The sequence below is a fragment of the Odocoileus virginianus genome, chromosome 16, assembly GCF_023699985.2.
Source record: "Odocoileus virginianus isolate 20LAN1187 ecotype Illinois chromosome 16, Ovbor_1.2, whole genome shotgun sequence".
NCBI lineage: Eukaryota > Metazoa > Chordata > Mammalia > Artiodactyla > Cervidae > Odocoileus > Odocoileus virginianus.
In genome coordinates, this window is record NC_069689.1 from 11,602,083 (window position 1) to 11,629,582 (window position 27,500).

The window sequence follows — 27,500 nt, forward strand, 5'->3', positions numbered from 1 at the left end:
CCGCTGGGAGATCTCCCCACGGCCTGAGTCTTGTCTCGCCGTGGGCCCTTGGGCAGGAGTCCTGAGGATGACGCCAGGACCAGGCTCCAGTGTGGCACAGCGCTGGGTGAGGGTGTGACCCCTAACACAGCCCCCCTCAGGGGGCTGCTGACCCGATGGTGGGGAGGGACGCACGGGCACTGACTCCGGGCAGCGGTGGAGGCCTCTGCCCCAGGTCTAGGCAAAGCAGCACAGGTTTGCGCTGGGGCGCCTCAGCTTTGCAGGGGACATCCACCGCAGGCTTACCTCTCTCCTGACTGCCAGATACAGCAAAGCCTGGCTTATCCAGAGAACAGCTGGGGTCTTCTGATTAACTCAGTTCCATCAAACTACTCAATGGATAACAGATTCTGAACAAATGAAAAAAAAAAAAAAAAAGCGTCTCAAGTTAAATTTTTCATTTATGATTCAGAAGGCACTTCAGAATTCCGGAGGGCCACAGGGTCCCTGTCATTAAATCACCAATCCTCCTGGCCAGGACCGATGGAGAAGCTGAGAGACAGGGCTGTGTTCTGGACCTGATGGTGTCCTGGACGTCTTGTACCTGAATCACTGGTATTAGCTAGTCTGTCGATTACTCTGCAGCGTCAAACATGCAGCACAAAGACATACAGTATGTTTGCATTTTGAATAAATGGGATTTTGCTGTATCATGGCAGTTTATAAAATAGTCTCACGAGTCTGATATTTGACTCTAAGTAAAACCCAAAAATTATAATCATACATTTAAGAGGTCACATGAGAGGTCAAGTACTCATTGAGTACAGTTTTCTTAATAACCGAATCACCTTGCCAATCTGCACTATCCATTTAGAAGCACGGAAGGAAGGAAGGAAGCTACTGGCGTTCAACTGCTACAATGTGCTAACATTGGCAGAGTCCACTAGATGGAGGAACCAAGGCTCTCCAACCAAATAGCCAATAACCTTAGCGTTTCCTATTAGACCAGCCAGGACCTGCAGGAGCCGCTGAAGGCGGCCTGGGCAGCGGAAATGCCTTGTCTACCCTCTGGCTCGCGCCCCCTGCCAGGTGACACCTTACCTTGAGACAACACACACAGGCCGGGGCACAATTGCTTCAGTCACGCGTTTGCTTGGGGGAGCCAAAATCAAAATCCTGTTACCAGTGGGCCCGGTGCAGGGTACTCTGAGGTAGTTCCTTAACTCGGGGTGCCTGTTACCTACTCTCAAAATTCAGTACATGTCGGAAGTATTAAAATATCCATGCATCGCTTTAATCACAAGTCACTGTAATTGAGTGCAAAATAAAGGAAACTTGAGTTGCTTTATTTAGCTTCCAATTTCTGGGAGGCTCAAGAACTGTAATTATTCTGGACAAAAGGAAATAAGACTGTGCTTACAGATCTTTTTCTGCCATATTCTTTCTGTAGGATTGCTATTTTATTGTTGCCCTTTCTGTTACATGGGATGTACACATCAGGTGTTAAAAGGTACAATACGTTCTACGACTGAGCACCACTTTCTGTAACTGAACAGGCAAAGAAATTACACTGAACATCAGCATCTGGCAGTATTTTTCAGAAAAAAAAAAGTGACTAAAATGGGTTTAAATTGATTAACACTATTAAATCACATCTAATATTTGATACTACATGATTCAATACAGCTATACGATACAATTATACAAAATGTGTTAACATCAAAGAATACAACCAAAATTAAGATAGCAAACAAAACCTATATAACTTTTTTTTTTTGTACAGGAAAAATACTTTTGAAGTATGCATGTAACTGCCCATTCTTTTAAAGAAAATCTACTGCAAGCAAAGTTATCAACCTCCAGAAAAATCACACATAGCATTACTAAGCATATCCCCAAAAAGTGTACAATATGCACACTTGGAAAATACAAAATTAAAAAAATTGTAAGCAACAGGTGAGCTTCATATTTATAAGAATGTGAAAAGAAGTCCCATTTTTAGCACTGTTGTATAAAGAATTGTCTTTTGATGTGAAGTTCATGAATCGTCCTCCTGTTGGGACCACACTTTACAAAAACACCGTGTTTTTGAAACGAGATTACAGAGCAAGATAGAGCATCTTAGCAATGTCATCTTATTAAAGTTTTTTTTTTAATTTTTACTACTTTATCAAAACATGTCCCATGGGTATGTAGGATTCATTTTTAAAATTCTTTTCTAGAAACAATATACAAAGGAGAGGCGTGTTTATTCCCAATCACACTCCTGGAAGATGCTTCCCAAGGCTGAGGAGGGTCTTCTCTCTTCTCACTGGTTGTTTTTGGCCTTAGCATGTGTTAAGATGTGAGATTTCAGGTTAGTTGACTGAGCAAACTTCTTATTACAACCGTCGAAGGGGCACACATAGGGCCTGTCTCCGGTATGGATTCGCACATGTGTGCGCAAATTGAAGTCCAGTGAAAAGCGTTTCCCGCAGCCTTCGAACGTGCACTGTCAAGGAAAAACCAGAGATTACCCGCTCAGACTCGTGGGGCCAGGAAGGGGGCAGCTCAAGGCTGCAGGGAGGAGCCTGCTACTTCTACTTCACTCCCTTCCGCCCTGCCCCGGGGGGTGGGGAGCTTTCTAGACACATTCTAGAAATAGGGCAGGGAGCTCTAAGGCTGCAGGGACAGCTCCTAGGACGACTCGTGGCTAGCCCTCATGAATTAATACAACATAAGAGAAACGTTCAGCAATATAGCAAGAAATCTTCCTAAATCTTACATGAGGGTCCTAACACTTCTGTAAATATTTCAAATCATAAGAGACAAATGGTTAGGAAGGCTTCTCATATCAAGTATTAAAACAAAAAGAACATGCTAGATTTAGTGGCATTGCTAATTCATTCACTTGTTCATGGGCTTCTAAAACGAGGCAGACTACTACTTTAGAAGTTACTCTCCTATATGAAAATTTTAGAAGCTCCCTGTCAATATTCTACAAAAAATATATTAATCACACCAAGCAAACAAACGGCTTGAATCCCAACACACAGGAAGTGCTGTTTCAGGCTCGCTCTTGAGCAATGCTGTGCTTCTCCAGACATGAAGCCCACCCCAGAAGCACTTGCTATATCCCATCTCTGGTACCACATAGATACGAGCGGTGGAGCCGAGAGCCAGGGCAGCCCCTGACTGAGTCCTGGGGACCCCACCGCGGGACCCTGCAGTGGCCTCTCTGGGCGGCCGCCTTGCTTACACCTGCGGGGAGAGCGGAGGGGAGAGGGAACTGGCTCTACCTGAAAGGGCTTCTCTCCAGTATGAACCAGTTGGTGTCGTTTTAGTTTGGAGCTCTCCACAAAAGCTTTGCCACACTCTGCACAGACGTGGACTCTGGGGCCGTGGGTGTGCAGATGCTTTCTCATGGCAGAGTTATCCCTGAACATCTTTGTGCAGCCCTTTGAACAGAGAGAGAAGCTTAGTGGTCCACACTGCGAACTTACACACGATACTTTCGCCTGACAGCCTCCACTCACACAGGACAAGCCCCTACCCTCCCCACTGAAATGTCGCTTCACATCACAGCAGAAATAACTAAACTATTTAGGACAAAAACCAAAAAACCCCAGCTCAGAAAGGCCTTATGTAATGCAAACTTCTGTTTTACATGAGGAAACTGAGGCTTAGAGACGTCTTTAAGTAGACTTGCCCAAGGTCACGCTACTAGCAGGAGCCAGGCTGGGAGCAACAGCCGACCCTGGCTCCGTGCCCCACGGCCGCCTCTCGCAGCCGCACCCCAGATGAAGAGCAGCAGCCTTGAGAGAGAGGGAGCGAGGTGCCGGCGGTCCACCGCCACCTGGGGCCCGCTCTCTGCGCTGCAACAGTGGGCTGCCACTCTCCATCGCCTGCTGCCCCCTCCTCTCTCTCTGCCTCTTTCCCCTTCTTGACAGAGAAAGAAGCCAGAGGGTCTCCCAGGAATGCCACTGCAGAAGAGATGTGTTTTGTGAGACACCGGGAAGGGCAGCAGGGAAACAGACAGCAGAGAGGGCAGGGGGTGTGCAGGCTGGGAAGGCGGCCTAACACCGCTTCTTCTGCAGCTGTCGCCCAACAATGGAGCAAGTGGGGAAATGATCAGACAGCAGGACGGAAGGACAGCATGAGTCAACACCGGACAGCTTCATAAGGCAAGGGGGGTGTGGGCGGGAGCCAGCTTCCACCGTGATCCCTAGGGTGAGTTTCCACTCAAAAACAGAATTTTAAGAAAGCTAACTGGCAAAGAAATACAGAGAAGGTAGAGAGATGATGAGCACTTAAGACAAAACTGTTTTCAAATGCGTATTGCTATCTGGCCTCAACAGAAGGCCAAATCTTTATGTTTCAAAATTTCCACAATAACAACATTTTTTTAAAAAGACAAAAATAAATTTGTGGGAGCACAGTCATCAGAGGTGAGACGGTGAAACTAAATCTATCCTTCTTCAATTGTTGTTTTTTAAAAATTTATTCCATTCAAAACCTCTCACCGTTTTTCTGTACCGCCTACACGATACTTTTATTCCGTCAGTGTTACCTCTAAGTTTAAAACAGACCCAATCCGCATTTCAAAGTACTTGTTAAGCTATCTTTAGAAACTAATAATAACAACTACATTTGAAAACAATTAAGTACCCCCTAGCAACAAACAGCTAACAGGTAAATTTAAGAAAATTGTGGCAGAAATGATGAGGTCTTAATAGGCTTACTCTAGCACTATCCAAAATCAAATTTCCATAAAGAGCCCACAGTCCTATAAAGGTCCATGGGTGAGACACAACCCAATGTCTTCAGATTAGACTTGTTTAACAACTCAAAAAGAAGAAAAAAGAAGAAATAAAATCCTAACAGAGTATATTCAGTATATAGTGACAATAAAAACACTGTTGCCCTACAGTAATCCCATTAAAGAGTATTTAAATTTAAGTGGCCTTTAAGGAACAAAACTTTCATCACAAAATATGATCTCTTGAATTTAGAACCCAGATTCTAGTTCCTCACTGAGTCTCAATTATGAAGATGGAAATAAAAGTGCGATTTCTTATAAGCTCTCTACAACTTAATTCACAGAAATGAACACTTTCCCCTAGCATTACTTACTTTATGAGGGCAAGCTATTGTTCTTGGAGCATCATCTTCTTTAATTTTTCTTGGCTTCATTCTTACCAAAGGGGGGAAAAAAGAGAGAGAGAGAAAGATTTGTAGGAATGGGTAGATTCATCTGGCATAAATCATATAGTCCCTAAAACGCTTTCCCTGTAAGTACAAAAACTAAGATTACAACACGCTGCCGTGAAGGGGAAGGGACGAGAAGACTCGCGTTCACAGAGGACCTGTGACTGAAGCACTCTCCCGCCTACAGGTAAGGATGCTTAAGCACAGGCACAAGTGAAGTGCTGCCTACGGTCTCAAGGCTAGTAAGCTGGTGCATCTTTAGGGTGGCACTGTGATCTGTGTGACTTAACTATCTGCTCCTTCTTCCCAACTCCTTAAGTAAGAGATGGGGGGCGTCTTAAAGGGGGGTGTCCATCTTTTGATGGCAGAAATTATCTTTATTATAATAGACCATTTTTAAAGGGTTACAGAAAAGTCCTTTTAAACAAAGTATTACCTATCTATCTATATATACCTTTTTTCACACAAAAGTCCTTTTAAACAAAGTATTACCTATCTATCTATATGTATACCTTTTTTCACACTGCTTAATTTTTATCATACTATTAGCTGTGGTGGTGGTGGTAGGAGGGAGATACAGTTTCAAGCACTTGGGCAGTCAGGGAGAGCCTTTTGTGGAGTGACTACCCAGAGCTTACTTGGTAACTTACCTACCTGCTATTTTCACTGAACCAACCTTTGGTCTTTTGTGCCAAAATTTTCTCTCCAAAACTCCCTACAGATCTGTGTGTGGTAGAGGGGTGAGAAAATAAGAGCTTCTAGGAAAACGATGAGGATGAACATTTAGTGGCCTAAGCTGATGCCCCGAGAGTAAGCTAGCTGACCATCACTCTTCCACGATGAAGGACCGTGAGGCGCAGAGCGGTCATCTTTCAGTCGGCCAAAGCCCTAACACCGCCACCCTTCTCCACTCTTCATCTGAGCTCAGAGACTCCTTCCTCTGTCACACCTCAACTCCAGGAATCATCTCATGAAACCTGCCACGCCCTGGAAGAGCAGAGGTGAAACAATTTTATCTGCTAGCTATAACTTATCTCTAAGGAGTTTGTTCAAGATCATACACATTTCCTACTTGGAATTCTAAGAGAATACTTTCAGTCTGGTATCCTCCCCAGGCCAATCCTGCAGTTACCTGTCCTTTCCCGTACTTGGAAGATAACCTCATCAGTCAGCAAACATTTTCTAAGTGCCCATTGTTTACAGGGCTCTGAACTAGCCTTTGTTATCTTAAATACTATTAAATCCTGGACTCTGGATCTGAGTTCACAAAACTAGGTAGGGAAAAACTGGTGCCACTGCGCCACCTGGAGGTTATAATAACAAAGTGTACATTAAGAACCAAGCTTCAACCTTCCCAACTAAGGTGTTTCCTCTTTGAGGATTCCACTCAAATGCTGTCCTGGCTGTGAAGATAAATACATGATTGTCTTTGTCCAAATTCATAGAATGGTAGTAACCTAAGAGAGGGTGAATTTTACTGTATGCAAATTATCTCAAAAATAAAACACTCTTGACTTTGTGGGTACCAACTTGGGGACAATGGTAGTGAAATGTCTATGTCAATAGGATAGTAGGTGTCGCCCAGTTACCTCAGCGGGTGCCAGACCCCACAAATTTTTTTTAATTCCTAGGAATTTTTATTCTGGAAAATTTCAAATATACCTAACAGTAGAGAACAATTCTACATGCCATTCACCCAACTCTTGATTTTTTGGAATGTTATTAAGTTGCATTTTTGAAAAAATGTCATTTTCAAAATGTATGTTAGTATTTAGCAATATAATTAAGTTTTGAATGAGAGTGTTAAATGTATCTGGGCAAACCTTAAATGTATCCAAATGTTAAATGTATCCAAGTCCACCCTTGGACTCAAGGAGGAAGTGAAGGTATTTAATTGTAGCCACTCTTAAGCTTGTTGTCACTCTTCATCACTACAGAGTGGCAAACGAGGCAGTATATTCTGGTACCTTTTACACTATATTAGAATGCAAACACTGAAAAGGTCATTTTCCAAACAAGTATGCTTAGAATGAAAGTGTTCTGTTTTTGTGAGTAAAGACTAAAATTTCTGTGGCAACAACTAGTACAAAAACCTACAAAATAAATCCTAAAAAAGATGAATTTTCTTACAAGACTACAATTATATACTTCTACTTAGAGTATCTCCTTGATCAACCCAAACGAGCCAGAAGTAACAAGACTTGAGCTTCTCGGCTGACTTGGACCTGGAGACATGACAACGGCAGAGGCGTCATGAATGAGACAGAATGGGATGTGTGACTGGTGCCGCACGACCTTGAGCAAATCACTTAACTTCTCAGCCTCAGTTTCTTATTCTGTAAAAAGGCGAAAAGCTACCTAATCAGAGCTATGAAGGTTAAAAAGAGATGCTATGTTAAGCTCTTGAGAAACAATGGCTAGTATTACTGCCAGCCTGTGCTAAATGCGCTTAGCCAAAAATGAGTTTATTCCTTAAAAAAAAAAAAAAAAATCACAGTTGTATTCAACCCGGAAGGTACCAGGGCCTCCAAACCACCATCATCAACTAAAGAACTGTGAGACTGAGAAACGATAGCAAAGGTAAAGCAGAAAGGCCCCCTCCATGCATTAGAAATTTATAGACAAGCCAGGGAGCCAACAAGTTTCCTGTTCAATTAAAACTCTAGTTTTAGTAGTTTTCTCTATGACGTCTATGGCATCACTGCTGACTTCACAGGATATCATCCTGTGTAAAGGCTGTAAAGGCTGGATACCAGGACCACAAACTGTAGGAATCTCCTGGACAACTTTCAGCAGGGTATTAGGTAAACCAAAAGTTCCAACTCAGTTAAACGTGCAAATATCCTAGAAGCTAAGATGAAAGATTTCTGAAGAAGAGATTCTTCAGACTGGAACCATCTGTGCTGACAGGACAGTGGGCCCTATGTAACAGAGCTACCATTCGCAAGCACAATTCACCTCCCTTTGTGTCAACTAAGACAAATGAACCAGTTTTTCAAGCCAATTCTCTCTTAGACAATGTACATTCATTCATGAGATATTAAAGAGTTTCAGGGCACTTTCAGCTCCACCATCACATCTTTGTATTAATCCAGTGAAAAATCCTCGGTGGGGGGGTGGGGGGAGGCAGCAAACCACAACAAAAAACCCCCACCAACTCAGATCTGACCACTGGTTATTCTGATCTTCCTGGACAGAAGGTTTCCTAAGGGCTAAGATTAGTTAATGAAAAATGCACAAATTTAACCAGGAAACAATTCTCCAGGTCCCACCCACTATCCCATTTTTGAACTATTTACTAAAAGGACATTTCAAGAAAGAAGAAAATCACCATAGTCCCACCTCCCCAGTACCGTGACTTCCAAATATCTATTTCCTATACTTGTCCACATACACTAAGTGATTTACTAGGCAGTCTAGGCTCAGTGCAGCTGGAACCTGAGCATTCTCTGTTTCGAGTTCAGTCCAGAACCCCATCACCCCAGTATATGGAGAACAGGGGAAAGCAGCTAACATGCCTCCTTAAGCCAAGAACTGACTCACACGGTGGAGGTGGATGGAAAAAGGAGGCCAGCAGAACAAGTTCTGTGCATTTTTATAAACCAAGAAGATGAGATCTGGTCCCCAACCAGTTTGAAATTTGGTGCTTCTGTGTTCCAGTCACCAATTCTTGGGCCTCTTCTCAAAATGTGAAGCCTGAACAGGAACAGGGCACCCCAGGCTCAACTCTTTCTCACCACCACTGCCCCAGTAGCCATTCAGTTTTACATCATCTGTTCAAAAGCCCTGAGATAGTATGGAAAATGGAGGTGAGGATGAGCCCGACTGCACAGTACCCCAATCCTATGCCTTTACTTTCTATATGTTGTCAACAGAAGCAAGATTTTCATTCTATTCCATACACAAAATGAAATATTTAACTGGTTGATTATAAAAGAAAAGAAACACACACCACATTCAGGTAATTACGTAACTAATGCTTACTAAAGAATTTAACTGTGTGTAAGGATCACACTTCCTGTGCTCTAAGGCCAATACAGCAGCTTCAGTACCAAAGAGTGAATTTTCTTAGTCAAGTCAAATGAGTCTTCTCTCTAAATAATGTCAAAATAATGTTCCATTTTTAGGCCATGGTTTTCTTAACCGTGCCACCCTTGTCAGGACATTTCTGATTATCTTTTCTTCTTTAGAAAACTTTCTCACACCACCATGTTCCATCCTCTTGATCATTCCAACTACTGCTGAATGAAATGGACCATTCTTAAAGAAATTCTTACAGCCCACTGACTTCCTATTCTAAACTGAACAAGTTTTCCAGTCTGCTGCATAGCTGTCTTCTTGATCTTCTTTAGGAAGTCTTCCCTCTGATACTCATCCTCATTTTACCGGAGCACACCCTTAAGTAACCTCTTCAGAAAGGGTGCATGCAACATAAAACAAATCCTTCAGGCATCTGAAATTGTCATTGTTTTGCCCTTGTGTTGGACAGATAGCTTTGCTGGATCAAGAATCCTATGTCGTAATAATTTTCCTCAGAAATTTCAGAACACCACTCCTCTGTCTTCTAATTATCTATTGCTGTTGAAGAAAATTCTCATTCGGGTTTAATTATCATTCTTTTGTAGGTGACCTATCTTTTCTCCCCGGAAGCCTTCAGGTTCATCCTCAGTGATTCAAAATGTCCCAAATAGATGGATACCTGGGTGTCCCTGGGTCCCTGACCCTGCGGGTGGCCTCTTGCTCAGGAGTAAGGTCCAAGGCGGCCTGACACAGGGCGGAAAGGCCTCCCCATTGGTGCCTCCTGAGCTCAGAGATGAAACATCCTGGAGTTTCTTTCAGAGGACTGGGGACAAGTTTTAAGATCGGCTGCCCCAGTTCTCCAGCAACAGGAACACGCAAAGGGTCCTCAACACCTAATTATTTCTACTGCTCGCTGCCCAAAAGGCCCCACACCTCTCTGAAAACCTTGCCTCAGCCCTCTGCTCCTCCACCAAAACCACTTCACAATGTGTAATTTGGAGAAACGTTCACTCTTCGTCCGCGGCCCTTCTGAAGCCCCACTGGCTCTCGCAGGGTTGTGCTCTGCTCTCGACACTGAACCAACCCTGCTGCCCGAACCGCAAAGCCCTCTCCCACTTTCCCATCACCTGAGGAGCAAAGCTTTCTAACGTGCATTAGAAAAAAATTAATGCACACCAAAATGTGCATTTTCATGCCTCTTTTGCCCTCTCCCCAAGACCATCAAGCTATTTCTCGACCTTCCATCATCTCCTGCCACCTCAGCACATTTCTTCACAGGTACAGTCTGACCTCTGGCTCAGGCCTTCGCGAGCTCTTGTTCAACTGGCTTCTCCTACTTCCTGGCTGTACCTGCACCCATCCAGTCTGGATACAGCTGAAAAGTAATTCTCTCCAATTAAATCTCTGATCACACAGCCCCCTTTCTCTGCTGCTTGAAAACCTTCACCAGATGTCTGCTACATACAAAGCAGCACATGTCTTGGCCCTGTTTTCAGCCTCTGATGATCTGGTTTACATTTACCTAAACGCAATCACTTCTCTGTTGCTGTCGTCCAGTCGCTCGGTCGTCCCGGACTCTTTGCTTCCCCACGACGGTAGCATGTCCCTGTAAGCATCCTAATTCACAGCCAAACTTGGCTTTTTTGTTTTCTGAATAGGTACTGGATACTGAATGTGTACTGTGTGCAACCTATCCCAGCATGGAGGCCCACAGACACCCATCCACCTGTCAGAACTCTTACGTTCTTCAAGGCCCAAACCAAGTGCTCCCGTCCCCAGGGCTCTCCTTGACTCTGTTCCACCTCTCTATCCCTGGGACAGCAGCCTATGCCCTCAATACATCTGAGTACCACAAGAAAGTTACAACAAACTTTCAGAACTCTGTGACAATGTTAAACACAGGTATGATATTTGGCTCAATCTGTCCAAAAACTCTTGGCCTCACTGCTGACTATGTGTCCTAAGGAGTCCATTTTTAGTTGTACTTTGGGGTGGGGTGGGGTGGGGCACAGCAGGGCACTTAGTTATCTAATTCACACACCTATGTTTAAAATATGAACAGCAATAAGAGCTGGAACACGATTAGAGCAGTTAACAAGAGGATAGGGCTTTACTTTTTCAAAGCCGTGATAAATCAGAAATAAATTAATTTTTATATTCCCTACCACTACAGTTTCACTGGAAAGGAGAAAAGGGTAGACTCTTATCAAAGCACAATAGGATTCTTATACCCACATGACATGTGGAGAAACTGAGGTTTCAAATGGCTGGACGCCACCCACCTTGTCTCTGGCAGGCAGGGAGAAACCAGGACACCCCAGGGTCTCCAGCTTTTCTCTACTCTGCTCTCCAGAAGAGGAGGGGGAGCAGGCGTGCACAGACTTCTTCTCACCCTGCAATCCTGGCCTTGCCTCGATCTCCTGGGCTGTTCCAGGCTCCATCCAGCCTCAAGTACATAAAAGGAGACCACCTGCTCCAGATCTTGTCAGTTTATTTCATTTAAAATTGTACATCTCTGTGGGTTTTCTCCTGTCCTTATAAAAACTGCCAAGCAGCACTGGAAAATAATGGGAAAGGGGACCACGGTCTCTCTAAGGACCTGGCTGGTTTCAGTCAAAACAAATGAAACAGTCACTGGGCTCAGATCTGCCTTCCTGCTGCTCACCCTGCACAGTGGAGCACAGGGTCAGAGACCTGAATATGCCATCCCCTCCTATCATGCCAGCTAAGATCAACAGAATACCTGGAGCCTAACTGATGACACGCTGAAATCGCAGCTGATGAAGTCCTTCCTAGTGGTCAGCTGCACAAACCTAGTATAGACCCAGGGCTCCAACAGCTTCAGACCAGGACAATACATGCAAATTTAAAATGAAGACAAAGAAGCCAAGAAGTAGTGTAAAGACATCCATTTCCAAACAAAATATTAAAAACGTGAAACTGTGTTTATTCACAAGCAACATCAATTACAGAATTTAAAAGTAGGTATTTGCTTCATCTCATTCAAATCTAAAACAGTGCCACTTAAAAAAGCAGTTACCACTGAAAATAAAAGCGAACCGCTTTTGTTTTCAGAAGCTTCCCGAGAGCAAGAATACAAACCACTATTGTTATTTAGGCACCAAAAATCACAGCTGGCAACACTCAAGCACTTTCTCTAACTAGAAGAAAGGGAAAGTTCTTGAAACTTACCTAGCAAATTCTGCTAGTTGTTTGGGATCTGAGAGGTCAATGCCAGGTATCCCTCCTGGAGGAAGTTTCTTTCCTGTCATATATTCTGAATAATCAGGAGGTGAGTTCTCTCCAATGATCTGTTCTTCAACCACCGTCTCATGGTCGATATCTTTTTTTTCGTCTGAAAAACATAAGATGGATCGTGTTAGCTGAGTAAAGAAGTTATGTGAGCAAACACATTTAAAAAACTATAAAAAGTGCTTTCATTAGCAGCTTTTTAAATGGGGTGATTTATAGCCACTATCTCTTAACCACTCAAGCCAGTCTTTCCCCCCTCAATCTCTTAAAATCCTTTGTCGGCCTGAAGGTCACCAAAAGTCTCAAGGCCAAAGTCAACAACTCTTCCCTGTGTTCCTTCTGAGCCTAGTGGCAAGAGTTGGCCATTGTGAGTTAAGTCCTCAGCACCCACTTCTCTCCATCCCACGCCCATGTCTCTAGCTTTCAGCTACTCTCAGCTTCCCTGCTTCCCCTCCTACCCCTCTCTCTCAGAGTTCTGCTTTCCGTCCAACCCATACTTCCTGTGAGCCACCAACTGTGCACGGCTGACTCAAGCTCGACTTTCTAGCCTTCGTCTCTTAGCAAGCCTCTTGCCTAGCTCTCCAGCTCCTCCTTCTTCACTCCAGCTATACTGGCCTTTAGTTCCTCAAATGTACCTTGGACCATCCACCCTAACCTCATCGCCTCTGCCCATGCAATTTTTATTGACTACAATGTGCAATCATAGCCGTGTGATTTTTGTTACCCACTTCTACTAGGATTGTAAACTCTGTGAGGACAGGGATATTTCTCAGTTTTGATCCCCATGTAGCCTTCACAGCCTTCTCAGAGCCTGCATATAGGTTTGCATGTGTGCTAAGTCGCTTCAGTCGTGTCTGACTCTTTGTGACCCTATGGACTGTAGCCCCCCAGGCTCCTCTGTCAGTGGGATTCTCCAGGCAAGAATACTGGAGTGGTTGCTATTCCTTTCTCCAGAGGATCTTCCCAACCCAGCGATCAAACCCAGGTCTCCCACACTGCAGGCAGATTCTTTGCTGTCTGATTCACTAGGGAATGTTGGTTTTCAAATATGTGTTCAAAGAACGTAGCACAACTCCACTCATACCTCTTAACACCACATCTAAAAACAAGTTAAAAAAAAAAAAAGGAAGACTGACTCGCACAATCAATCTCCTATATTCCAAACACCAAGCCCTATTTATTCTCCTAGGTCCTATGCTGTCTGGCCTCACTTTACCACACCTAGCCTTTTACTTCTCCGTGGCGCAAATTCTCTCAGGGCTGGTTGATTCCACCACTCCAGCCTCAAGACTCTTACCTTGAACTCCTGGATTATTTACGAACAGTAACACTGCCACACTCTAAATCATGCTGTTTTGAACTTTTGTTGGCCTTGTCTCTCAAATTAGAGTGAAGCACCTGGAGGGTAAAATCCCAGCCTCCTACCACCGTGGTGACTAAAGCAGAAAACAGAACGTGCGGAAACTCTCAATGCTAACTGAAAACCTGTGCTTCTCTACCCAATTGTTTCACAATGAAAATCCCAGAAGACAGCAGTTTTAAACTTTAAATGCTTCCCCTTTCCCCCCATTCTTTACATGAGGGGTATGTTATAAGTCACCTGGTAGTATCAAGGACAGGAAACGTAGTTACCGACACCAACCAGATCCCTTCACTTCTTTTCTCAGGCTGTGATCATGCCCACACCCTCTGACCCCCCACCCGAGGCACAGCGACTAGGTCATCCACCTTCTGCTGCCACCAGAATGACGGGGTGCAGGGAGGCTGTTCCCTGCTGTTCCCCTGCCCCCACTGAAGCCACTTTTCTTCTCATGAAGAGACACTCCTGTTTGTATCTTTCTCATACAAGAAAGAGGGCAAGGCTGAGAAGCGATTCACTGCTGCTCTAAGAAAGCCACTGATAAGAATTATGAAAGAGTGCCGGGGCAGGACGACAGCTGGATGCTTGACATAACGGAATCACGAGTTCAAGCACTCCTTGTATTAGTTCAACACATATGAACTGTCCTGGCACTGTTCTCGGCAGCAGAAACAAAATCAGGTCTCTGCCCTCATGGGACTTATGTTCTGGCGAAGAAGTTGTCTCAGTTTAGGCTGCTGTAACAAAAATAGTCTAGGGACTTCTCTGGTGGTTCAGTGGTTGAGAATCTATCTGGCAACGCAGGGGTATGAGTTCAGCTCCTGGTCGGAGAGCTAAGATCCCACTGGCCTTGGGGCAGCTAAGCCCTCGCTACAACTGCGGAAGTCCGTGCACCGTAACTAGAGAGAGGCCATGCATTACAACTAAAGACCCTATGTGCTGCAACTAAGACCCAATGCAGCCATAAACAAACAAACAAACAAATGTTTAAGGAACACTCCAGACTGGGTGGCTTAAAAAGAAATGTGTTCCTTACATTCCTGGAGATCAAAGTACCAGCTCATTCGGTCCCATCTTCGTCGTTCGCCACCAGATGTCTCCTTGTTGTATCTTCACATACACATCAGTCTCATTCTATTACGTAATTTCTGCCTCTTCTTGTAAGAGCACTAACCCATTCATGAAGGCTTCACCCCCAAACTTAGTAACTTTCTAAAGGCCTCAACTCCTGATAACACTGTATCAGGGATTTGGGCTTCAATACATGAATTCTGGGGTGACAGTAAAATCCAATGAGGAAATGTTTTATACTTCTTGAAGATCAGTTATTGGTTCCAACAGTCAACATAGGGTACCCGGAGAACAGTCAGATAATTAAGAATTAGATCACAAAATATGCATAAAATAAACCTAAAGTAGAGGCTGACAAGATTTTTTTTTTTTGGCTGACAAGATTTTTATGTCTATTTTGGTAAAACGGACATTACTTATCATTTTGAATCATCTGTAACTTCACAACTGAGCAGCATCAAGTATACTCATAATGTTGTATGACTACTGAGCTTGAGCTTTAGCCCCTCAGTCATGTCTGACTCTTTGTGACCCCATGGACTGCAGCCCACCAGGCTCCTCTGTCCATGGCAGTCTCCAGGTAAGAATACTGGAGTGGGTTGCACTGTATCTCTGGGGTATCTTCCCAACCCGAGGATCAAACCTGGGTCTCCTGCATTGCAGGCAGTTTCTTTACCATCTGAGCCACCACCAAGTCCATGTATAACTATTACCACCATCTATTTCCAAAACTTCATCATCCCCAGCAGACACTGCTACTCATTAAACAACAACCCCTCTTCCCCTCAGTCAGTGGTAACCTCTAGTCTACTTTCTGATTTCATGAATTTGCCTACTCCAGATAACTTTTCTAAGTGGAATCATATATTCTTTGTCTGTCTGTGCCTGGTTTGCCTCACTAAGCATGTTTTCAAGGTCCATTGTGTTGTAGCAAGTATCAAAATTTCTATTCCTTTTCACAGGTGAGCAATATTCCAATGACACAAGATAACATTTTGTCTATCCATTCATCTACTGATTGACACTTGTGTTGTTTCCATTTTTTGGCTACTGTGAACAACGCTGCTATGAATGATAGTGTGCACATAAGCCATCTAATTTTAGAAATACAGTTTTACTGTAAACAGAGCTATGCTCATTTGTGAATATACTGTCTATGGCTGCTTTCCTGATTACATGAAGACATGTAGTTGCTCAGTTGCATCTGGACCTACAAAACCTAAAATACTACTTATCTTCTACCCCTTTACAGAAAAAGTCTGCTGATCTCTGGTCTCTATGATGGGATTTCACTCAGAGAAAATGGGATTAAACTACAGTAGAATTTTTCTCTTTGAAACAAGGAATGATTTGAGATTACCCAATGATGGGATTTACTACCAAAAGGACATTTATCATAGGTCTTTAAAAACTCCACAAAAACTAACTTCTGTTGGTCTAAGTTCTAAATAATTGCTATGGTTACTGTACGATTTCATAAAATATATTTAAAAATTTGTATGTCTTACTTATTCCCTAACAAACAGTGTCTTTCATAGAAGTTAATTTAGAGAACTCCTTGAAGGCCAATGCACAGAAACCATAAAAAAGACAACTGTTAACTATTTAACAACTTTTAAGAACATCAACTATTTACACAGGAAGAAAACTACATTTCAAAGAAGACTGCTAGAGAAACAACAGAAGATGCTAGATCTACTGCCAGAAGGAATCAAAGACGGTGTATGCCTCATTTACAGCAAGAACTGGACATATATTACAGCAACAGATCGCATGATGTCAGTGTTTGCTATGATTTGGCCATTTTATCAGATTTTTGAAAGAAAGTCTTCAGAAGCTTTTGCCAAAAGGAAATTTATGATGCTCTAAAAAGAGAAAAGCTACATTTACAGACCACATGTACATAAGCTTCCCTCTTCAAAAAGTGTAAGTAAAGGGGAACAAAAAAGAACAATAACCCCCAAATGCAAGTATTAACTCAGTCTTTTTTTGGGTACGATTTTATTTAAACACGTTTTACTGTTATGTATTCAAACAATTTCACTGTTTGCAGTGGCCATTATTATACTCCTTCCATTTCATAATTACTGCTGAAATAGATTCACTGTATAGAGGAGGAAGAAGATGTTAACTCATCAGCTCCGATTACCAAACATGTTATATATGTTACTGAGTTCTAGTGAATGGCAACAGGGGAATTATCAAACGCATACCTAAGCAAAACCTGTTCATGAAGTGAAGTATCTAAATCTGCTTGAAAAATTGTATATATTTATTCTTCTCTGGGGGTTTCCCTGGTGGCTCAGACGGTAAAGCATTTGTCTGCAATGCAGGAGACCTGGGTTCAATCCCTGAGTTGGGAAGATCCCCTGGAGAAGGAAATGGCAGCCCATTCCAGTATTCTTGCCTGGAAAATCCCATGGATGGCGGAGCCTAGGCTACCTTCCACGGGTCGCAAAGAGTCGGACACAGACTGAGCGAGACCTCCTCCAGTATTCTCTGGAGTCTTCCTTGAAGGCAGCACTCAGTTAATTATCTCATTGTTTCAGGGGACAGGATTAATCCACACTAGAAGTGTCATCAAAATCAGTTTCTATACACCTGAATCTAACACAACACTGTAAATTAAAATGAAAACCAAGTCTCAGTATTCTTGTTTGGAAAAAAGCTGAGAAAACAAGTCACAGATTCAAAGAAGTAAGGTGGTAGGGGGAAATGTTGTATTGGGAACTTCCAGACAAAATTGTGCATTAGATGACTCTTGTTCTAATACTCCAGCCAGAGGCAAATGATCTACAACAGCAAGATCAAAGCTAAATGGCATAAGATGGAAGGTGTGCAAAAGCAAACTCTAGCCAATACCATCCATGAATGGGGCGGCACACTTTTGAGTTATTTCAGCAGAAACATCTATTCTTTCACATTTTAAAGACACTTTTCAGTTTCTAACTTACCAAAGCGATAGCCACTCCCAGCCTAATTTGAGAGACAGACTCAAAACATTCAGTCAAAGACTAAGGAACTAACTATGCCACAGGCCCAGAAAACACAATCAGAGGCGGAGCTTCACGTGCCTCCCTATGCTTCAGCCAAGCCGGTTTGCTTGCGATGTTATTCCGTGTCTGATAACACAACTTTCCTCTCCTCTCTTGCCCACCTCTCATCCCCGATCTGGGCTTTCCAAAGCCCAAGTTAACATCTCTTTCCTCCAAGAGGCCTCTCATTCCTATCACTGACCTGTATTTGGCTTCCTTAATTTGTTAAAAGATAGACCATCTAACGTATGTTGTTGTTCGGTCGCCAAGTCAAGTCTGACGGACTGCAGCACTCCAGGCTTCGGCTAAAACAAGGTAACACGCTGAAAGGCAACCAGTGTCTGGAAAAGAGGCGAGCACGTCGTTCCAAAACAAACCTTTACTCCCCTCGCCCTCCCTCACGGGCCTAAGGGGAAGAGTAGGTCTTATGCTTAGCAGTTTCTAAAGAATGCTGAATAAGCAAGTAAAGAATCACCTTCAACTGCATTGCTTAAATTTAAGTCTTCTGGCCGGTCAAAGACATTGTAAGAACTCTGCCACTATACTAGTTGGAATCTGTGCACTGCTATCACTCATGGCTCTCTTCATATAGAAAAGAGTTTATTTTAGAACTCAGTCTTGACTAAGAAAAGCTTGATTCCCTGGAAGTCTATCCTGTCTTAGGATCAGCTGTCACCAGTATGGTTTCCTTTTTTATCTTGATTGCCAGGAAGCTCATTAAGATGGACACTACCATTTCCTTTTTTCTGTGATCCTGATTTTCTGTTCGCACCCATTTCATATTTATTTACCTATTCTCTACTTATTTGCGGGTCAGCTGAGCTAGATTTTGTTTCTATACACCTTCCATCTTAGGCCGTTAACTTTGGTTTGACCGTTCTAGGTAACTTTTGGCCATTATTTACTCATCACTGCCACCAACCCAAACTTCACCAAAATGCATGTGTGTGTCATGCTAAGGCGCTTCAGTCATGTCTGACTCGTTATGACCCTATATCAACTGTAGCCTGCCAGGCACCTCCAACCATGAGAATTCTCCAGGCAAGAATACTGGAGTGGGTTGCCACGCCCTCTTCCAGAGGATCTTCCAGACCCAGGGATCGAACCTACATCTCTTATGTCTCCTGCACTGGCAGGCGTGTTCTTTACTACTACCACCACCTGGGGAGCTCCAAAATGAAGCGTAGCCAAACAACTAAGATTCATTGCTAAGCATCAAGCAAAGATCAGACACAGGCTGTTTTCCACATTTCTCCACTAACAGAGGCCTTAAATAGGGACACTTATCATTTACTGAGTACCTATTTCATGTCAGTAATTGTCACATTAATTCAAACAAAGCCTTTATATTAACCTCTTGTTTTTGGTCAAAGAAATCAAGCCTCAGAAATGCCAAGTGGTAAAAAAAAAAAAAAGAAAAGAAAAGAAATGCCAAGTGGTGGGACTTCCCTGGTGGTCCACTGGTTAAGACTCTGGCCCTTCCACTACCTGGAGGGTGGAAGGTTCAACCCCCTACCAGGTTCAATTCCTGGTGGGGAAAAAAGACCCCTCATGCGGCAGTACTGCCTGGCCAAAAAAAAAAAAAAGTAACTGCAAAGGAATATAGTCCAAGAAGCACAGTAAGTGACAGATCCAGGATGTCAACCTAGAATTGATTAACATCCATGCCTTTTCTGACTCTTTGCAACCCCATGCACTGTAGCCCACCAGGTTTCTCCATCCATGGGATTTTCCAGGCAAGAATACTGGAGTGGGTGGGTTGCCATTTCCTTCTCCAGGGACTTAAATAAATGTTTCTTTACTCTCTCCTCACCCTTAACTACTCCTTTTCTCAAAGCAGTAATGAGATGAGAGTGGCACTGTGGACTCCAGGCCAGGATTCGGCCTGATAGCACAACTTGCAAGCACTCATTCACTCAGTTCTTTACTGAGACTCCTCTATGTGCCCTGGACCATCTGCAGGGTTTCAGCCCAAGACTTAACACTCTAGAGAAAGTAGATAGACAAGCAGCAAGTTAAAAGATAAAAGCAAGGCAATTTCAAAACAGGGTTAGGAGCTAAGAGTGATGGGGTAAGGATGCTAATCGGAAAGGATGAAAGGGCAGGCCTCTTAGAGCTGAGATTATGAACATCTGGGATCAGGGCACTGGACACAGAAGTGCTGCTTCCAGAGAACAAGTGCGAAGCAATAAGTGCAAGAAACTAAAACGCTGGGAAGCGGGGAGCAGGGTCCGGATCATGCGTGGCCTGGCAGGTTATGAGAAGTCTGGATTTTACTGAATGCAATAGTGTGTCTCTGGGATGTGTGTGTAGATACAAAATGTTAAGTTTACCAATCTAACAATCATTTCTAAATTTATAATTCAGAGGCATTAAGTATATCCACACCTGTTGTGTAGAATTTTTAGGCAAGGGAGTGAATTCATATAATCTAAATCTTAGAAATCAAATTCAGAAAAGAATAATGTGTGACCCAATCAGACCCCCAGAAGTGAAATCCATAGGTCTGTATTTGGTCCTTGTCAAGAGTCTATAAAAACATATTCAGTCTAAGAATCACATGTAATAATACAAAAAATACAAGTAAGATACCGAAAAAATGCAAAATTCAAAACCAACTGTCAATTCGGAGTTGTGGCAGCAGCGTCTCTCCTTCAATGTTTTGGTGATGTGCTCGCTTTGGCAGCACACATACTAAAATGTTTTGGTGATGCTTAGAAGCAAGAAACAAGCGGAGAGAAGAGGGCAGATCGGAGAACCGCAGCCCTGTGGAGTGTGACGCTGTGAGACACTAGAAATTCTACCTGGAGCTTGTGGCTCTCCCGGAAGAAGACAGGTCCACCACAGAACAGCTTTCACAAAACACTGCCTCTCTCCTTCCCTGCCCCTCAGCTCTTACACTCAAAGGGAATAACTTACACAATACAGAGGAGTCCATCACAACCATTTACATTAGCTTAATGTGTAATCCTATCTGAACTGCAGTGTAACACTAAAGTAACTGAAGAGTTAACAAGAATTCTGCTCTAGAGAGTTCCTATTATTTCACCATGTCATGTTAAAATTGGGTCGTTTTGCTTTAAGAAATTAAGTATATTGCTTCCTTTTCTCACAAAGGAATTAATCAAGTAGAATTTCTTTGCTGTAAAGGAAATGAAAAATGCCTTCAGGGGTCCTCCTACCCCAACAGGGCGTTTTACAAAGACCCCAAGGGCAGAAGCTGAGACACGCCAAGGTCAGATCTCTGGCCACTGCCTTCCAAAGGGAAATTTGATGCTCTTACTAACAAGATCCTAAAAAACCACTGGGCTTGCTGTTATTGATAATTAATAACTACGTTACACGTAACGGGACCTACCAACACAAGACCCTTAAGACTAAAAAATAGCTCCTCTCCCCACCTGTAAAGTTCACCATAAACAGGAAGGCACAAGTTTACACAATACAGTCAACTAGCTTCCAAGACCTCCCTGCATCTTCCTAACAGTCTACAAACAGTAAAGAAATACATGTTTTCTTCAACATCCAAGTGGTGTGTTGGATGCCAAATTTTGAAAATATTGAGTACAGTGAGTGCTTAATACTGTAGAATACAACTCACTGGTAAATGTTCAGATTTAAAAATTATAAAGTTTTCACTTTTACTTTCTTCCTATGGAAGTAGTAAGGGCAGTTTATAAACTGGTCACCAAATGTAGATCTTGGGAAATGTTCAAGATAATTGCCTTTGCTAATAACCTGTTATGAGCCCTGTTTCCCAGACTTAAACTGATCTTACTAAAGAAGACTTCAAAACAAACAGAAAGCCTTTTTGTAAATATTCACCCAGGAGTATAGCATATTTTTTAAAAATTAATCTTTATTCTCTCCCAAAAGCCTGAAATGTTAGTTTTAGGTAGGTCAGGAGTCCTGCCCTTTTCTGATACGGATTTTTCTTTTCCTACTGGAGCAGACAGCTGTTGACTAGGGGTGGGAGGGAGGTTAATAACCAGGAGACAAGAGTCTGACAGCACAGAGGCCTGTAAGTAAGCCAGGCTTCCAGAGCCACCAGGTCAGGAAGCAGGATCTATGACTTAGGCTGTCCTATGTAGGTCATGGGGGTGACACGATTACTTTGGAGGGTTCTTTGGGCTTGGCTCAATGGGAGTTTACATTTATAGCATCTTTCCATAGTGATAAACAACATGTTAAAAAAGGAAAAATAGTCAATTGTCAGGACTAGTCATTTTTGGCAAACTTGAACTTTCTGAACATATAAAAGTGAGAAAAAATGTAATACTTTTTGATTTTCTTTCAATTTGCTGCTTTTAATATCAATGGTTTCTGGTCTTAGATGTTTTACTCAAACTAGCACAAAGCACTTCTATATTCTAACAGAAGATAATTAAAATACCGACAGCCTTGAGTGAAGGTCACACATTCTAACTACCTGAAACCTCAAGATTCAAAAGCCTTTTTGATTTCTCTCTAAACTAAATATTTTAAATACACAGCTTTTACTATTAGCTTTCCTACTCAACCCAGTGATTCTGTTAAGTGGTTTAGTTTTTAATAAATCCTACAAAATAGGATGTCCCTCCTAAACTATCATGAAGAACTGGGGGGGGGGCGGAATACATAATACTGTGCCTTAAATTTAGCAATAATGAAATGTTCATTAATTATATGCTAGGAAAGATGCAAGAACAAATACGGGCCTTAAGCAAAGGATCCTTTTCTTGTGAAGTCGCTCAGTGTCCGACTCTCTGTAACCCCATGGACTGTAGCCTACCACGCTCCTCTGTCCATGGGTTTTCCAGGCAAGAGTGCTGACTGCAGTGGGTTGCCATTTCCTTCTCTTCAAAACACAGTTAAACTGTGATTAAATGTTAAAACACGTTCAGTCTTAACTAAACCTTAATTTTCTCATCTGCAAAAATAAGCAGCTTCTGTGGCATAGTATTCAGCTGTAAAAAGTAATGAAGTACATTCTACAACTTGGAAGAACCTTGAAAACAGACTAAGCCAGACACAAAAGGCAATATATAGTGTATGATTTCACGTAAATGAAATGTCCAGAATAGGCAAATCCAGGGAAAAAGCAGATTAATGGCTGGGAGGGGTGGGTGGGGGAGAGGGAAATAATAGCCAGTTTTTCTGGGGTGATAAAAATGTTCTAGAATTAGACAGTGGTGATGATTCCACAAGCTGGTGAACAAAGTAAAAGGTCACTAAACCACGCACATGTGATGTCAATAATTAAAAAAGAAAAAAAAGCAGATCTCTAGGGACCCTACTCTACTATAGGAATACTCGACTCCCCTCTGCCATCCCATTCAAAAGATGCCAACCACGGAGCTCAGCTGCCCTGTGGAAATTAAATGAAGACAGCACACAAGCAGCAGCAGCCCACACAACCCAGGGCTTTTTCTCTCACTGCTTTTCTCTCACTTTTTTAGCCAAGAGGTGCTACCAACTAACTAGAGCCCTGACAATACCCTATGTGTATTGCTATTGTTTAAAGAACTTCAGGTTAACTAAACTTGAGCTCAGACCAAGGGGCTGTTTAAAACTTCTCTTGCCTAGGATCAGATGTAATCAAGTACATGAAAGCAGTGTGTGTAATGCCTACCAGTCACGCACACATAAGTTAAGCCTAACAATTAACCTGATTTCTTCATCTGTTATCAATTACCTTATTTCATTTCTGAAGATGAAACTAAATGCCAAATTTGAACTTAGGACATGTAGAGTTAATCACAAACTATTTCACTTCTCTTCAACATGCCAAACAACTAACTCTTTAAAGGAGACTTTAAAATATCCCTAAAACTGCACAAGCCTGGAGCAATCACTTGCAGAGGAGGTAATGACTTTTCAGCTAACTTGATACATACCACTTCAGGTAAAGTCTACATTATCAAGCGTTCTGGGTATGGAGAAGTGGGTTTCAGCTAACTTGATACATACCACTTCAGGTAAAGTCTACATTATCAAGCGTTCTGGGTATGGAGAAGTGGGTTAGCAATTTGCTAAGATTAAATGCAGAATACGTAAAATATCCTGGTTTGCTAAATTACTTAAAGCCAACATGACCATACTGTGAGAAAAAGTAAATATAGCTTCATGTGGTTAATGTATCTTTACCTAAATACCTAATGATATCCTGAATTCAGCAAGGGGTGGTTTAAAACATTACTAAATCATGTCCAACTCTTTGCGACCCCATGAACTGTAGCCTGCCAGGCTCTTCTGTCCTTGGGGTTTCCCCGAAGAATACTGGAGTGGATTGCCATTTCCTTCTCCAGGGGATCTTCCCCACCCAGGGATCGAGCCTGGGTCTCCTGCATTGCGAATGCAGGCGGATTCCTTACCAGCTGAGCCACCGGGGGAAGCTCTGAATTCAGCAAATTCATCAGTAACCAGCACAGCGTCCCATAACCCATTACTATTAATAATGGGAAAGCATGGCTTCTAGTTCCTACATGACCACTGTGCAATCATTCTGCACTACCAGAATGTATACAGAAGGGATCTTTGGATAGCCTCTTAAATACTAAGACATGTCTCATTTAAATATACAGCTCCTGCGAAACTACTGAGAGTTCCACAAGGCCCTCAGAAACCCAAACAGCAGGGCTGTGAGCAAGTGCTGTTACACGTTGAGGGCACCTCCGCTCCACAGCCAGTCCCGAGTCACAGACCCACAGAAATCTGCAGCTTTGCACAGCAGATACAACCAGACCTGCTTCAATCCAGTCTTTTGCCCGATTCATTCGTTCTCGTGAATTTTAACAACCCTAAACCCTAAACAGATTTCAAGGTTTCATCCAATTCTGAGAATTTATATTAAACAGAGTGGGAGCAAGTGTGGTGAAAAGGATTCTACCACTTTAATCACCCAAGTACTAGGTTAACTCGTTATGGCAGCATTACTCTCAACCTAATTACTACTACAACCGAAATTTAACAAGAAAGCCTGCGGACAGATAAGAAGATAAAGACAGGAAAACACTAGTTACCAAGTAAAATCAAAACAGATTTACATATGCAGATAATTCTTTTCTGCCCTAGATATTTTTCCTGGCCCTCGTTCAGAAAGCAGTGTTAAAAGAGTTAAAAGACCCTTTTCTAGAACCCCTTCTTTTCACTGGAAGTTTTCTATCAACAAACGTGGAAACAAAAAATACTCGATTTTATCAATTTAATGGCAGACATGCAAATGCAGAGTCAAATAACTAAACTCCCTCGAGTGCGAAGGATTTCAGTCCTCTGCAAAAACCCGCGACCCCTCACTAGGCGCCGCATGGGGAGCAGAGGCGAAGGCCCCGCCGCAGCGCGCTGACAGAGGTCCCGCCGACGCCGAGCCCGCACACGCGAGCCCGACGTGCCGCCCAAGTCCCGCCCCGCGAAGCGAGCCGAGGGAGCGCCGCGCGGCCGGGAGGACGAGCGCACGGCCGCGGAAGGCGCCTCCCGGGATCTGCGGCGGCTCCTGGGCAGGGGCGGGGGGCGGAGTCGGGCCCGCGACGCCCCCCAGGGGAAGGCCAGGGAAACGCGGCGAAGGCGGCCCGGGCCGGGCGCGAGAGCCAGGCCGCGCCGCCCCGCCAACGCCCTCCCGCCGCCCCCGGGGCGCCTCGCGGGCGGGTGGGTGCCACGGACAACGGGCGCCGAGCCGGCCGTTGGCCGAGCGCGCCCCGCCCCGCGCGCTCTGCCCCGCCCCACCCCGCGCCGCGCCGAGCCGTGCAGCCGCCCCGCCCGGGGAAACTACGCCATTGCGGCCTAGCGGGCGGCGCCGCGCCTCCGCCGCCATCTTCGCCGCGCCGCCGCCCGCCGCCCCCGCCATCTTTTGGGGCCGCCATACTTGCCCCGCGAAGAAGATGGCGGCGCCCATCACACACATAAAACATGGCTTCCCTTCAAAACAAAAACATCCCCGGGGCCGGCACGCGCCGGCGCTCACCTGAGGACCACATGGTGACCGAGAATTCGCCCTCCAGGGTCTTGATCTGCACCTGCTTCTGCTCCCACTTCTTGTTGCCCGCGTCCGCGCCGCCCGCCGCCCCGGCCCCGCCGCCGAGGTAGCCCTTCTTGCCGCTCTTCTTGCCGCCGCCCTTCTTGACGCGGCCGCCGCCCGACGACGACGAGCCGCCGCCGCCGCCGCCGCTCTTGCCGGCCGCCGCCACGGTGACCAGCGTCTGCTCGATGTAGTCGTCGTCGCCGCCGGCCGGCGCGGGCACCGGGATGAGGATCTGGTCCTCGAAGCCGTCCTCGGCGCGCAGCCCGTCCGAGTCGTCGCCGCCCACCACCTCCTCGCGCGTCTGCACCAGGATCACCTCCTGGTGGTGGTGCACCTGGGTCGGGTCGTCGGTGACGAGCGGCTGCAGCGCGATCATAGGCGGGTGGTGGTGGTGGTGGTGGTGGTGGTGGTGATGGTGGCCCGCGTGCCCGTGGCCGCCCCCGCCGCCGTGGTCGCCGCCGCCGCCGTCCTCGTCGTCGTCGTCGTCCTCCTCCTCCTCGCCCACCACCGTGGTCTCGATGGTCTCCACGGGGATGGTCTCCACCTCGATCTCGTGCAGCTCCACGATCTCGGCCGGCATCTCCGAGCCGTCCGTGGCGATGTAGAGGGTGTCGCCCGAGGCCATGACTGAGGGCTCGGCGGCCACGGCCGCGGCGGCCTCAGCTCCGGGGCTGCGAGGAGGCGGCCGGCCGTGGGGAAGGAAGGCTGAGGGAGGAAGGCGGCGGGCGGGCGGGGGGGAGAGGGGGCGGGCGGCGGGGGGAAGGGGCGGGCGCGGCGGCGGCGGCGGCGGGCTTCCCCGCCTCCTCGCCTCGGTGCGCCCCGCGCTCGCTCGGCCGCTGCTCGCCCCGGCGCCCCGCCGCGCCGCGCCTCGGCCTCCCGCTCTGGCCGCGCCTCCTCCCGCCCTCCGGGGCCGGCGCTCTCCGCTTCCCCCTTTTCCTCCTGCGCCTCCGCCTCCTTCCACACAAATACCAACTCCTCACCCCGAGCCCAGATCTCGCCGCCGCCGCCGCCGCCACACTCCGCTCAGCCTCGGCCTCGCGAGACTTCCGTGCTGCCTCGGCCCGCCCCGCCGCCTCGTCCCTACTCGCCTGCTTGCCTGCTCGCTCCTCCTCCTGGGCCAATCGAGCGGCCCGTGCGCCGCGGCGGCCCCGCCCACTCAGCCCGAGTTCCTCCCGGATTGGGGGCCGCCTGGACGGCTCCCCCCTCCCCTCCCCCAACGCGCGCGCGCTGGCGGGCCGCTGCGCGTGACGTCAGCGCGCCGCCGCCGCCTTCGCCGCTAGTCGCGCGGCTCCCGCCCTCCGCGGTGCAACGGCAGCGAAGCCCGTCGCCCCGGGGGGCTCCGGGCCGCCCTCTGGAGCAGGGCGTCGACGCTGCAGCCGCCGCCGCCGCCTCGGGAGCCGGTGAGCCGTCCGCGCGGCCCCCCCGGCGCCGCGGGGGAGGGGGCCTGCGGGGCAGAGCTGGCCGAGCCGAGCGGGGCGTCCCGGCCGGCGGGCCGCGCGGGGGGGAGCTGGAGGCGCGCTCGGGGCGGCCCCGGCGGCCCCCAATAAAGTCTGGTTTGACGAGAAGCTCATGTGCCTCGTTTTTCGCGTCAGGCGGCGTT

At 45.6% G+C, this 27,500-nt stretch overlaps 1 protein-coding gene across 1 annotated transcript; it reads right to left on the bottom strand.

Moving 5' to 3' along the window:
* Window positions 1–1,292: 1,292 nt before the first annotated feature.
* YY1 (YY1 transcription factor) lies at window positions 1,293–26,620 on the bottom strand. The gene is made up of 5 exons (XM_020913446.2): window positions 25,844–26,620; window positions 12,379–12,541; window positions 5,092–5,152; window positions 3,258–3,416; window positions 1,293–2,470 (listed from the first exon to the last, which is right to left on the bottom strand). Exons 1-5 carry the CDS (start codon window positions 26,523–26,525, stop codon window positions 2,288–2,290), a joined length of 1,248 nt encoding a protein of 415 aa, XP_020769105.2. The 5' UTR covers window positions 26,526–26,620; the 3' UTR covers window positions 1,293–2,287.
* Window positions 26,621–27,500: the final 880 nt, after the last annotated feature.

What these genes read in the sequence shown, in the direction of transcription:
- YY1 (XM_020913446.2), bottom strand. Translation starts at nt 26,525, where the DNA reads ATGGCCTCGGGCGACACCCTCTACATCGCCACGGACGGCTCGGAGATG. An exon ending in CAATAGCTTGCCCTCATAAA is followed by an intron (nt 3,417 to 5,091) that starts GTAAGTAATGCT and finishes CTCTGTTCAAAG; the next exon opens with GGCTGCACAAAGATGTTCAG. An exon ending in CTGGAGAGAAGCCCTTTCAG is followed by an intron (nt 2,471 to 3,257) that starts GTAGAGCCAGTT and finishes TTTCCTTGACAG; the next exon opens with TGCACGTTCGAAGGCTGCGG.